This window comes from Manis pentadactyla, chromosome 3 (assembly GCF_030020395.1).
Source record: "Manis pentadactyla isolate mManPen7 chromosome 3, mManPen7.hap1, whole genome shotgun sequence".
Classification (NCBI taxonomy): Eukaryota; Metazoa; Chordata; class Mammalia; order Pholidota; family Manidae; genus Manis; species Manis pentadactyla.
The window spans coordinates 213,575,411-213,589,271 of NC_080021.1; the positions used below are offsets into that span (position 1 = coordinate 213,575,411).

Sequence of the window (13,861 nt, forward strand, 5' to 3'; positions counted from 1 at the left end):
AGCCCTCACCAGGCTCCACGTTGTAGCTCTGACGTCATTGGCTCCCACGCTTACTTTGTGCCAGGCCTGCTGAACCCGCCACGTGCATCATCTCTTCCAGTGTGTCCCAGGAATCCTTTTGAAAACTGTGTGAAACTCTAGTGGCTCCATCACATGGGTGTGAGACCCAAGTTCCTCCCAGGTCTTCAAGCCCACTGTGGTCCCTCCCGGCCTCCTCTTCGGCCTCATCTCCCTGCCCCCAGCTATGCTTTGGCTGCCTCTTTCTTCCCCAGTTCACCCGGCATCTGCCTCAGGGCCCTGCAGTCCTAAGGGCTCTTCTGTACATGTCTCTGCCTCTGTTCAAGTGTCAGTCCCTGAAGAGGACTTTCATGGGCTGAAGCAGCATCTCTCCATCACTTTCTCTTCCCTTACCCTGTTCTGTTTTCTTCATCTCTCTTACTACTACCCAACATAACATTATATAATAGTACTTTTTATGGTGTAGCCCCTCCACTGAAATACAAACTCCCTAAGGACAGAAACTTCATCTGATTTGCTCGTTAATCTAGACCCAGTACCCAGAATCGTGCCCATATCATAGTAAGTGCTCAGTAAATACATGTTGCCTGAAAGAATTCAGTCCTCAGAACAGCCTGATAAGGTAGATTATTAGCTCCCAATTTTCTAATAAAGAAACTAAGGATCTGAGACATTAATTTCTTTGCCTGCATTATACAGCCAGGTCTGAAGCCTTTCTTTCCTTATTATTCCCCTAATGCTGGATGTAATAATAAGGGCAGCATTCATTTTTAACACCAGCTGTGTCTAGGTCTTGTGCTAAATGTTTTACATGAATTAGCTAACTTACTTTTCTCAACAGCCTTATAAGCTAGGTATGTTCATTACTGTGTACTGATGAGCAAGTCAGTAGAGAGGAAAGTCACCTCGCACAGATAGTGTGGCACTATCTATGTGGGATTCAAGAGCAGGGCCTTCTGACATTCTAGACCAGAGCTATCCAAAAGAAATGTAATCTGAGCCACCTATGCAATTTTACATTTCCTAGTAGCTACATTAAAAAAAAGAAGTGAAATTATTTTAAAAAACATGTTTTAACTTAGTATACCTGAAATACTATCTTGTCGACATGCAAGCAGCATAAAGCTGAGATACTTTGTGTTCTGTTTTCAAACTAAGTCTTCAGAACTCAATGTGTATTTTAAACTTAGAGTGCTGGCAACCTTTCAGATGCTCTTTAGCCACCATGCTGAGCAGTGCAGTGCTAGTCTGCTTAGTAGCCGCAAAGCTGCGTGCCTTTCCTTTAGAAGACTTGATAGATCTTGCTGGCTGATGGCTTCTCTTCTTACTCTAATTGCTTTTGCTTGTTTGTGGTAGTTTTGAGTTGTGTTTTTTAGCTTCATGAAAGGAATGAAGCAATAATGAGGTTTGAAAATCCTTTCATGGTTGTTCACCATGTAGAATGGCAGAGCATCAGGCTGCACCTGGCCCAACACTGCGCAGCAGGACTCCTGAGTGAGACTTGGGGCCTGGATTTCTAGTCTCAACTCTGCAGTGTTGCTTGTCCTTCTGGGTCAACTTTCTGAGGCTGGGAAGACTGTGGGGAAGGGTGGCGAGTGCCTGGAGGGCGCGGTGCTAAATCTTTGGCCGCCCCTGCCAGAGCCAATGTGCCTTTAGCTTAGATATGATGCCAGGTCCCCTGGGGTCTTTGGTCTCTGGGGAAGTGGCACTTTGGGGAGGTGTTAGAATTGAGCTAGACCACCTGGTATTTTTGTTTCCTGTCTAATAGGATGAAAGAATGAAAAAGTCAGACACAAAAGTCCATTTAAAGAATGATTTAAATGGTTCTAGGAAGATGGCAGGGGCAGCGTAGGTTTCTATTCTCGCTGAATCCCACATAGAAACATCCAGATCAACCAGAAAGCAAACCCCAAGATCAGTGAGCAATATTTATAGTAAAACAAGGTGACAAGTTATCCCTGTCAAACTCGAAAAAGTGGCTGGGTACACCCCACCAGTATCAACAAGACCTGCAGAGTGTCAGCATCTGTAAAAGAGAAAAGAAGTAAGCATTGTAGCCTTTGACAGACCTGCATAGAGGGGAACTCCAGAACTTCCAACAGGAATCCACTGGAAAGCTTGGCAGGTCAATGTGAGAACAGCAACTAAAACTGAGAGAGATTTTGGCCACTCATTGGGTGGGTGGCAGAGATCTGTGGACTAGTCCCTAGAGAACCACCTGGGCTCACCTCCAGGACAAGGCTCCATGCCAAAGAGAAACTAAGTAGGGGAGTGGAATCAAAATGATCAGGATAGGGAAAATTATGTAAAGGAAAAAAGCTCTAAATAAAAGTATGTGTGTGTATGTGAGATAGAGAGGGGTTGGGGGGAAAGAAATGCAACTGAACACTACATGAAAACAACCAAAAGCAGACCTATTTGAATTTAGAAAAACTACACTGGACTATGTTCCCCTCTAAAAAGTTCAGGAAACCTAATTTTGCATAAAAATAAACAGTAAGAAATTATTAAGGTCAATTTTTTTCAAAGTTATAAGAAAAAACAGTAAGAAGAGAATCTCTATTGATACTGAAAGCCAGAGAGACATGCCACAAAAAGATAAAACCTGTCACTTCCTAGTTCAAGATAAGCTTGAGCCATTAAGATCATGCTGTAAGATATGAACATAAATTGGAGATAGAATCTCAGAAATGAGTGCTAGAACTTAGGAAAAAATTGAAAGTAATAGAAAAATTATTTTAGAAATGAAAGTTGAACTGGAACATTAGGTAGACATAGCAGAACTTGCCTTAAGGAAGGAAATTTTTAAGATCAAAATGAATGAAGAAAGAGATAATAAGACTTTGAGAAAAGGTGACAAATACTGATGATGGGCAAAGAAGTACAACATACAGATAATAGAAATCCCTGAAAGAAAAGAATAAAAAGGGAAGGGAACTGAACAAATACTTAAACTATAAGAAAATTTTCACACACACACAAAAGATTTGAAACTGCCTATTGAAAGAGCATATCATGAGGCTGGCAATTCATCCTAAAGACACATACTTAGTGAACTACTGGATAGTAAAAGAAAAGACAAAATCCTTTGGGTATTAAGGCAAATGTAAATGACTTAAGAGAATTAAAATTAGGTCAACATCAATCTTTTTGAGAGAAAATTTTTTGCCAAAAGGAAATAGAGCAACATAATCAAGTCAAGGAAAGAGAAAAAAAATAGGAGCCAAAGATTTTATATCCAGAAAAACCAACTTTTAAGTATAAAGGGCACAAACTATTATGAACATGTAAGGCTTCATAGAATATTACTCCTGGGAGCTCTTCCTGAGGAATCTACTGGAGGACAACTTCAGACAACAAGAATAATAAGAGAAACATCACTATAAAGACTGGTGGAGAGCAGCAAATATTCAGTTACTGTAGAATTAAGACTAAGTGAGGATTAAAAGGGAGAGGGTAGAGTATGTAGTGGCTGTATGCCCATATAATAGATAGTGAGACTATTATAAAATAAACTATAAAAACATAGAGAATGATGAGAACATATGCAAAAACTTCATAACTTTTCTCAGTAATTATACTGATGGTGGTAGCATTAGTATTGTTATTCTGAGACTGTTTTGTGTATGATGTAGGATAAAGTAAGTGAGTAATTGTGGATATTATGATCCTATATGCCCTGTGTCCTGAGACCAGGATTTTTGATATGGAAGAAAGGAGATGTAATGTAGAAGAGATTAAATAACTAAGGGAAAAAAGGGGGATCCTGAGTTTGAATTGGGAGTATCATTCTGATTTCCAGATTGTGGTCTTGAAATATCATGTATCACCAAAAGAAACAAGGGCTTTCTGGAGAACTGGTGGATTACAAGTCTGGGACAGGAAATATTCAAGAGCCCGGTACATCTTTCCAGTATCAGTGAAGAAGCCACAGGGACACGAGGGTTCATGTCACAAGGACTCAGGAGCCGGCTAGAGGAAGCTCCCACTGCCCAATGATGGGACAGTTTGAGTTTCAAAAGGATAATAATTACAATTAATGGAACCCCATCAAACAATAGGTCATCCCTGGATGATGACAGGGAACCAATTTATCATTTCAAAAACAGAGAAATTTAAGGGAAAATCCAGTATATTTCCTGCCCTTCACTTTTGCACTGCATTGGGTACCAAGTAGTGGATGTGGGGCAGTGTCTGTCTACTAAACTATTTCAGTTAATAAATGGAAAAAAAATGGTAGAATTGGAATAGCATCATTTTATAAACTCCATGGAATTGGTGGATCTAAGCATTGAGCACCAACAGCCTCTAACATCACAAGAGAGACATTATGTGCCTCCTGATGAAACAATGTAGCACCACCTCCATTCCTGTCAATGGGATCGGACCTGTGTCTGATCCAGTCCCTGGGTCCAGCTGCTAATTTGCAGGAAATAACAAGGACAGAGGAATACGGTGCCCTGCACCCATGAGCGTGAGAAACTCTGTAGGTCAAATGGCCTGGATTCTTCAGCACATACATTATAAGGAAAGTAAAGGGATGTAGAGAATACCTGTGGGTTAAAAACCTAGAAAATACACGTCAAATTTTTTAAAAAGCAGGCGAGATAATACTGTAATGCTTGTTATACACACTTGGGCATTAAAATTATAAAGAAACGTGAGGAAAGTCAGGACAGTGGTTCTTTTGGCAGGAGAGAGGGATTGTGATTGGGGTGGGGTGCAAGGAGGCACTCCCAGGGGACTTTGAAAAACTGTGGTAAACCATATGAAATATAACATTTACCATCTTAACCATTTCTAAGTGTGCAGTTCAGTGTGTTAAGTACATTCAATTATTGTGCAACCTATCTCCAGAATTTTTTTTATCTTGTACACCCCACACTCTGTACCCATAAACAACTCTCCATTCCTCATATGCTCAACCCCATTCTCCTTTTTGCCTCTGTGATTTGACCACTCTAGGAACCTCATATAAGTAGAATCTTGCAGTATTTGCCCTTTTGTGTCTGGCTTACTTCACTAAACGTAATGTCCTCAATGTTCATCTATGTTGTGGCAAGTGTCAGAATTACTTCCCTTTTTAAGGCCAAATAATATTTCATTGTATGGGCATTCCACATTTTTGGTCCATTCATTTGTTGATTGGGGTGGCTCTTCCTTGACCTGGGTGGTGGTCACAGGGTGTTCACCTTAGTAAGTAATCAAACTATGCTTCGTTAATGCGGTTTTCTGTAAATGTGTGTTATTTTACAATGAAAAGAGTTAAAATCATTTAAAGGGGCCTCATTTTTTTTTTTTTTTTACTACAACTAGCTGTCAGTCCTTCTACTCCCTGATGGCTGAAGGCAAAGCAGAAAGCATTGCTGGAACTTGCCTTTATCATCAATAGATCATAGACATCCTTTTAGGTCAATATGTGTAGATTTAATGATCTATTTTTAATAGCTGCATAATATCCCAGAGTCTGGATATACCACAATATTTTTCAATAAATCCCTTATGATGGCCTTTTAGGTTATTTCCAGATTGTTTCTACTACAAATAATGGTACTGTAAACACATATATTTTTATCTAATGTATCTAAAATCCCCGTATATACCAATGCTTTTCTTTCTGTAGATATGGAGATTGTTGTCAATGGTGTGCTTGTTTCAGTGTTTAGGAGATAATATCTGAGTGCAATGCCTGATCCTGGACCAAGAAAAAATTGCCATAAAACCAATATTGGGATAATTAGCCAATTTTGAATGTGGACTGTATATATAATACTCTTGTACCAGTGATAAATTTGCTGAATGTAGTAATTTTATCATTATGCAAGAGGATGCTTTTATTCTTGGGAAATAACATGCTGAAGAATTTAGGAGCTAAGAGTCATAATATCTGCATTTTACTCTCAAGTGGTTCCGAGAAAGGAGTGTATATATAATTACATACATAGAGATAAAGCAAATGAGGCAACCTGTTAACAATTAGTGAAGCTAGGTAAGAGGTGGTAGAGTTCATCTAATATATATTATTCTTGCAACTTTTTTGAAAGTTTGACATTGAAAAAGTTTTCATGAGTTTCTGTCAGATTACTTTCCAAAAAGAACAGAGCAGGTCACATCCCATCAGTCGTTTCCTTGACTAGGATTCTAAAACTGCCAGACGTGTGCTTCCCTGTGGCAGTGGGAGAAGCAGGCATACACTTTGGAGCTGATGACCTTGTTTTCTGTGAGCACAGCCACGCGTTGGGGGAGCATTCTAAATGCAGATTTAAAGACACCTTCAGTTATAAGACATGCCACACCAATTTGTCCATGGCGTTGTCTGTCTGTCTGGGGGCTGGGAGAGCCCAGGCGAAGGCTGTGTCTGGGAAGAGAGGATTCGGTCACCACTGTTAGAGGAGAGAAACACTACATTCAATATATACAAAAAATATCTATTTTTTCTTTTTGGCTTTTCGTTTATCCACATAATACCCCCTCTTTCTTTAGGGCCACATTGGGGAGTGCTCCCGTGGGCCTCTCCTTTGGGAAGGATTCATCTTCACAGAAATGTTCTACCATATGTGGAGATCGACTATTTCCTGAAAGTCTGGATCTTTAGGGCACCCTGGGCTGGGAGGAAGGAGGAGATAGGAAAATGGGTTAGGTCAGGATTAAGGATGGCATTGCCAGGTAAATAGCTTAATTGTACATCCTATACTAATGCTTTATTTCCAAAAGTAAGGAGAAGCCATCAGGAGGCTTGTTGCTGAGCGTCCTCCTGGGCCCAGGTGTGCGCTTCCCACTGCAGGGGTTTGCTGCTCGGGCACGCGAGCCCGGTTGTCTTGCATTTCCATCGAGGCTGTGGCACTCCCCTGGGCAGCCCTTTCCTCTGGGAAGCTGTGCGCCTCTCCAGGGGGCGGGGCAGGGTCCCCAGAGGCCGGGAGCTGGCTGTGAACAGGGACAGGACCTGCCCTTGCCGCCCAAGCCCCCACGCCTCCCCATACCCTGCCCTTCTGGTAAAACTGTCTGCCTTGGAGTGCTCCAAGTTTGGGGAAGGATTCTCCCCAGCAACCTTGTTTACATGTGTTTGGCTTGGTAGTAAAATGACATGAAATTTGTAATCTGATGATTTTACCTGTGTATCGATAAATTCTTGCTCTGGACACCGCATCTTTTTTGACCAGAGTTGAGAGGTAGAAATCAGAGAGATTGTTCCGAAAACCCTCAATTGAGTGTTTGAGACCTGCCAGTCTTTTAAGTCTGATGACCGCCATTGTTCATTTTGAATGAAACACCTGAACACATTTTCTGACTTATGGTCTGAGCAGGGTTCAGAATATTAGAAACTTAGGCCACCCAAAAAAATATGGAATGTGAAGTCATTATTTATTTAAATAAATCATTTGGAAATTCACTCTTAAACCTGACAGCTGATGGCAGGATGGAAAGGAAGTTATCTAGTTTTCACCTTAGCAAACTTTTGATTCTTCTCCTAAATGACTGCAAACATCCTGCCGGTTCTCCCAGACAGGGAGTTGACTTGAACTGTGGTTGAGATTTCCAAAGCCCTCTGAGCTTTCAGCTCAAATCTCCTATTTTCACAAGGCCTTTCTCTTCCCCACGATGGCAGAGTTAATCCAAATGTGAGGAGCTCTTGGCTAACAATCTCTGCGGGTCTGGCAGGAGAAATGCGTCTGTTTGCATTGCCTGGGATGTAGCTCTAGGCCAGACACACAGGCCTATAGGCCTTCAGGGCTTAGTAGTCACTCCACTACTAAAGCCAGATCCACGTGCTGGTGTCCACTGCCCCCTTGCCACTGGTGGGTAGACCCAGATGTGGAACGGCTCAGATTACCAAGGGCTTTGTTACTCCTAGTGCCATCTACCGCCTCTCTTCTGAGCTCCCACCAGTGACAGCATTTCACCTCTGTGCCCTTGAAGAGCACTAGCCTATTGGAGGGAATGAGAAGCTCTCTACTGAAGCCACCTGCTTATTTTCCTCTCCTGCTCAGATGCTCTGCCCTCCATCTTGTGCTTCTCAGGAGTCCAGTGATCTTAGAACAGCTTTAAATTGAGCCAGGAGGTAACCGCAGTTCTGCACCTAAGCCCTGGGTTGTGGTTACGGTTGGCATACTTTGTGTGTTGTCATTTTTCTCCAATGTATTCTTGACACGAGGCTTTTTTTCATGACAAAATTTGCTGACTCAGTATAATAGCCTCTTTTAAGTATTCTCTAGAGCAATTTTGATGCATGTGTAGTCAAAACAAATTAGTGGTCCCGTATTTCCTAGCTCATGTATTGGTCAGGAGCCATAAGTTTACATGCCAGTACATGAGTCTATCTATGTGACTTCCCTTTTGCCAAAAAAAAAAATGTGTGTGTATGTGTGTGTGTGTGTGTGTGTGTGTGTGTAGGGTATATAAATCTGTATGTATATATAGTAGATCTTTGTGAAAATTCAAGACATATACATATACATAGAGCATCTGTCAGGTGCCAGATATTCTGCACCTCTTGCCTTGAGTTTTCTCAGAAATCCCATAAGATAGGGATTATTGTCACCTTTTTCTAGATGTGGCACTGAGACTGGGAGAGGTTAAGTCATGTGTCAAAGAGAATATTGCTGTTAGGCACTGGTATCCGGACATACGCCTCAGCCTGCTGATTGCAGAGCCCGTGTTTGTTTCACTGCATCACATTCGCCCTGAAACCTATGCACAGTGGACAGGGGTCTTCTCGCACTGGTGGGGACCCAAAGGCCCTCAGCCTCCTTTCCCTGGCCTGTCACAGGGGCGTCTATTAACTGACCCCTGGCATCCCATGTGACACAGGGAGATAGGTAGGTCATGTGATGTCAGCTCGGCTCATGCCATGGCCTGCATACCTGTCACTGATGCTCCCTCTTAAAGTCGCCTGAAGAGTTTCTGATGATGGGAACAGCTTTTTAATTGAATGTGTCTTTTCTGTATTGACAACATAAGTGCTTCGCAAGCTAACTGTGGTAAAGAACCAGTTTTTTTTCATTTCCTATCCATTGAGGAATGAAACTTTTAAAGAATTCAATAAAGATGTCATGGCAATTTACTATAAAAGTTTACAAATGCTTGCTTTCAGATTCTCTAGTTACCTCATCGTGGGCTGGCCTAATAAACAGTTCATGGTCTAACACTGGTCTGTGGATGCATCTTGAATAGCATTCTACCATATAATTTAGAGGAGGCTTAGATTTCAGAAGAAATGTACAATTTCTATAAGCCACAACTTAAAAAAACTTAAATTTAGAATAATAGTGTCTCTGTTTAGCATCTGATTTTTAATATTGTGTCTACAACTTTTTAAAATTATGTAAGTAATTCATACTTGAAACAAAAACCCAAGTAGTTCAAAAATACCCAAACTGAAACTGTTCCTTTTACTCCCAGCCTACCCTCCAAACTACTATTATCAATTCTTTTTTTTTAATATATTTTTTTATTAAGGTGTCATTAAAGTACACTTTTATGAAGGTTTCACAAGAAAAACAATGTGGTCATTATATTCACCCTTATTATTGAGTCCCCCCCACCATACCCCATTGCGCTCACTGTCCATAAGTGTAGTAAGATGCCACAGAGTCCCCATTTGTCTTCTCTGAGCTATACTATCTCCTCCATGACCCCACATACACTATGTGCACCAATCGTGATACCCGACAATCCCCTTCTCCCTCCCTCCCCACCCGCCCTTTCCCCACCCCACCCCTTTGGTAACCACCAGTCCCTTCTTGGAGTCTGTGAGTCTGCTGCTATTTTGTTTCTTCAGTTTTGCTTCGTTGTTATACTCCACAAATGAGGGAAATCATGGTATTTGTCTTTCTCTGCCTGACTTATTTCATTGAGCATAATGCCCTCTAGCTCCATCCATGTTGTTGCAAATGGTAGGATTTGTTTCTTTCTTATGGCTGAATAATATTCCATTGTGTATATGTACCACATCTTCATTATCCATTCATCAATGATGGACACTTATGTTGCTTTCATGTCTTGTCTATTGTAAATAGTGCTGCAATAAACATAGGGGTGCATATGTCTTTTTGAATCAGGGATCTTGTTTTCTTTGGGTAAATTCCTAGGAGAGGAATTCCTGGGTCAAATGGTATTTATATTTTAAATTTTCTGAGGAACATCTATACTGATTTCCACAATGGTTGAAGTAGTTTACATTCCCACCAGCAGTGTAGGAGGGTTCCCCTTTCTCTGCATCCTCGCCAGCATTTGTTGTTCCTAATCTTTTTTATGTTGGCCATCCTAAATGGTATGAGGTGATATCTCATTGTGGTTTTAATTTGCATTTCCCTGATAATTAGTGATGTGGAGCATCTTTTCATGTGCCTGTTGGCCATCTGAATTTCTTCTTTGGGGAAGTACCTGTTCATATCCTCCGCCCATTTTTTAATAGGGTTATTTGCTTTTTGGGTGTTGAGGAGTGTGAGTTCTTTATATATTTTGGATATTAACCCCTTGTCGGATATGTCATTTACAGATATATTCTCCCATACTGTAGAATGCCTTTTTGTTCTGCTGATAGTGTCCTTTGCTGTACAGAAGCTTTTCAGCTTACTGATGTAGTCCCATGTGTTCATTTTTTGTTTTGTTTCCCTTGCCCGAGGGGATGCGTTCAGGAAAAAGTTGCTCATGTTTATATTCAGGAGATTTTTGCATATATTATCTTTTAAGAGTTTTATGATTTCATGACTTACATTCAGGTCTTTGATCCATTTCAAGTTTACTTTTGTGTATGGGATTAGACAATAATCCAGTTTCATTCTCTTGCATGTAGCTGTCCAGTTTTGCTAACACCAGTTGTTGAAAAGGCTGTCATTTCCGCATTGTATATCCATGGCTCCTTTATTGTATACAAATTGACCATATATGCTTGGATTTTTATCTGGGCTCTCTAGTCTGTTCATTGGTCTATGGGTCTCTTCTTGTGCCAGTACCAAATTGTCTTGATTACTGTGGCTTTGTAGTAGAGCTTGAAGTCGGGGAGTGTAACCCCCCCTGCTTTATTCTTCCTTCTCAGATTGTTTTGGCTATTCAAGGTCTTTTGTGGTTCCATATGAATTTTAGAACTATTTGCTCTAGCTTGTTGAAGAATGCTGTTGGTATTTTGATAGGGATTGCTTTGAATCTGTAGATTGCTTTAGGCAGGATGGCCATTTTGACAATATTAATTGTTCCTATCCATGAGCACAGGATGTGTTTCCATTTATTGGTATCTTCTTTAATTTCTCTTATGAGTATCTTGCAGTTTTCAGTCTTTCACTTCCTTTGTTAGGTTTATTCCTAGGTATTTTATTCTTTTTGATGCAATTGTGAATGGAATTGTTTTCCTGATTTCTCTTTCTGCTAGTTCAGCATTAGTGTATAGGAATGCCACAGATTTCTGTGTATTAATTTTGTATCCTATTATCAATTCTTAAATTGGGAGTTTGTCTCATATTCAAGAAAGAAGGATGTGTGGATCAAGATTTATGAAGAGGGAAGGGACGGGAGAGGCATTTTAGAAGTTTATCCAATTTTTTTACTTTGTTCTTTCTTGATTTTTATTTCAAAGGGGCAAATATAACTTTTAACAATTATTACTTAATTACTCTGTATAGATTCAGAGTTATCAGTGTTATTGCTCTGTATAGGTTCAAAGTAACATGACAGTTAATTTTGATTTGCAGTGTTTTCTAACACTGATTCTCTTTTGTTGCAGAGCCAGATCACATTAATGGACATACCCGTGTTTAAAGCCATCCAGCCTGAGGTCTGTACTTTGTCCTTTATCCTGTCCTACCAATGCTGTGGCTGGGAAGAGAGGGTTTAGTCAGCCACGTCAGAAAGACTCAGTCTCTCGATTTCTCTCTTGAGGTCTCTAGAAAAGCTAGTTATCGATTTAAGCCTCTGTTGAAGAGAACATCTGGAGCTTCCCACACAGTGGTGATCACTCTTCAAGCCGTGTGTCTGGGTTCTCCAGAGAATGCCACCACGTGTGGCCCACTCTGGTAGGGCTGGGCACAGTTGGTGCCCAAGGCCTCCACACCAGAGTGAGGCCTTGCCAAAATAATTCCTTTTCCCAGTCTTGTCCGACTAAATTTCAGGTCATTGCCAAGAAGGGGATGTGAGGATGCATTTTTCTATAGAGCTTTCTTTTTGTTGGTTCCAAATTCTGGTGGTTGCCTTGTTTCTGATTTTGAAACCAGTTGCCGCAGTGAAACATATATATATTCACGTTAAAAGCATATGTACATTTTTAGAAGCCGGATATTCCATAAGAAGACAAAAGTTGATTTGGGTTTTTAAAAAAATTCCTGGATATGTTTAGTAGTTGATAACAATGCTTTATTTTAGTTAGCATTCTTTTTTTGTTAGGAAGTAATAGAAATTAATTTCAAAGTAGCCGAATTAGGCAGAAGAGGACTTTATTGTGGTGTAAAGGGGCACTTTACAGAATCCGTGGACATGGAATTCAGGCAGCACGGCGAGCCAGCTGGGATGCAAGCCATCCCACCTCTGCCTTTGCCTCTGCCTTTCCCTGTCCTTCTCTCTCCTGCCTTTCCTGTCTGCCCGTGTGGTCCAGTGCAGCCTCCCCAAAGGGCCCACATTTGCATGATCCCCACGTAAGCCGCCTTCCAGACTGAGCCCAGTGACTCTCAGTCCAGCTTAGCTGAGTCACGTCTGTTGCTGGTTCAGTGACTTAGGTCAGGAGTGTGTGGCCAAGATGAATAAGCACAGCCGAGGGGACCTGGTCTTGTGAGTGGGGCGCAGATTTCAGAGAACAGGGGTGTAGGTAGGGAGATACGTCAAAAGGTGTCTGCTTGAAATCACAATATGAGTTCCAGAATACACTTAACATAAATAATGCCCTTTGTATAGTATGGTAACTGTTTAGACTGAGAAAACAGCATATTTTAATACAAAGCCAGACAAAGGCTCCAGGCCTTCTGTGAGTTGGCATCTAATCTACTTCAGATTAGGAGGATACTGGTATGGCTCGCTGCGCTCAGCATTTTATGTGAAGACGTGGCAATGATTTGTATTATTTTATTGTGTGTGTTTCTGTGTGTGTGCGTGCGCGTGCACATACACGTGTTGTGTTCATTAGGTTTAGGAGAAAAGCTATGCTTGCTTGTTGAATTGGCTGACTCAGTCTTTTTCTTTTTTCTTCCGATGTGGAATTATCCATTCTTGCTGATTAAAAAAAAACAAAAACAAAATGAAAACAACTTATTACTACTTGGAGCCTTCTCAGGGAGCAGTTGTGTGATGGTTGCCTTAGTTCTCACATGAACCTATTTTGGATCATGTGTCCTGCGTAGCTTTGGTCTGAGACAGTTCAGACATTTGAATCTTTACTCTTTGTCCTGAGCATCGCAGAGGGCAGCCCAGCTTGCCATGAGCCTGAACCCTGAACCTGCATGTGTCCAGGGAGGCTGAGACCACTGCTCAGGCGGATTGTAGGAGGGAAGGGGGTGGGGAGCTCTTCAGAGGCACACCTAGACCTACTTTTCCCTGGGGCACTGCAGTGTGGAAGGTGCCTTACCCAAGGCATATCTTGTTTCAAGTTGTGATAAGACATTAAAGTGGAGATGTTTTGCTTTCAAGACTGTAGCTTGGAGCAGTGGTTCTCAGCCAGCTGCACCCCGGGATCACCTGGTGCCTTGGCACGTGGCCTGCCGAGGCTCTATCCCGGACCCCTGCATCTGAATCCCTGGATTGGGGCCATTTTGTAAAAGCTGATCGGGTGATTCTGATGCAGAGTGAAGATTAAGAGCTAACTGTTTTGAGGTATCTGGAGAAACCCCAATTCTGAAGGTCTTGGATCTATGATATATTAGCA

General features: G+C 41.4%; 1 protein-coding gene across 16 annotated transcripts in view; it reads left to right on the forward strand.

Moving 5' to 3' along the window:
- Positions 1–13,861, forward strand: part of RALGPS1 (Ral GEF with PH domain and SH3 binding motif 1) — a 286,396-nt gene that overhangs the window by 56,708 nt on the left and 215,827 nt on the right. For all 16 annotated transcript variants that reach the window (XM_057499045.1, XM_057499050.1, XM_057499046.1 and 13 more), the window contains one exon: positions 11,738–11,788. In XM_057499045.1, coding sequence (XP_057355028.1) covers positions 11,738–11,788 — 51 coding nt within the window. The remainder of the gene's footprint in view (positions 1–11,737; positions 11,789–13,861) is intronic.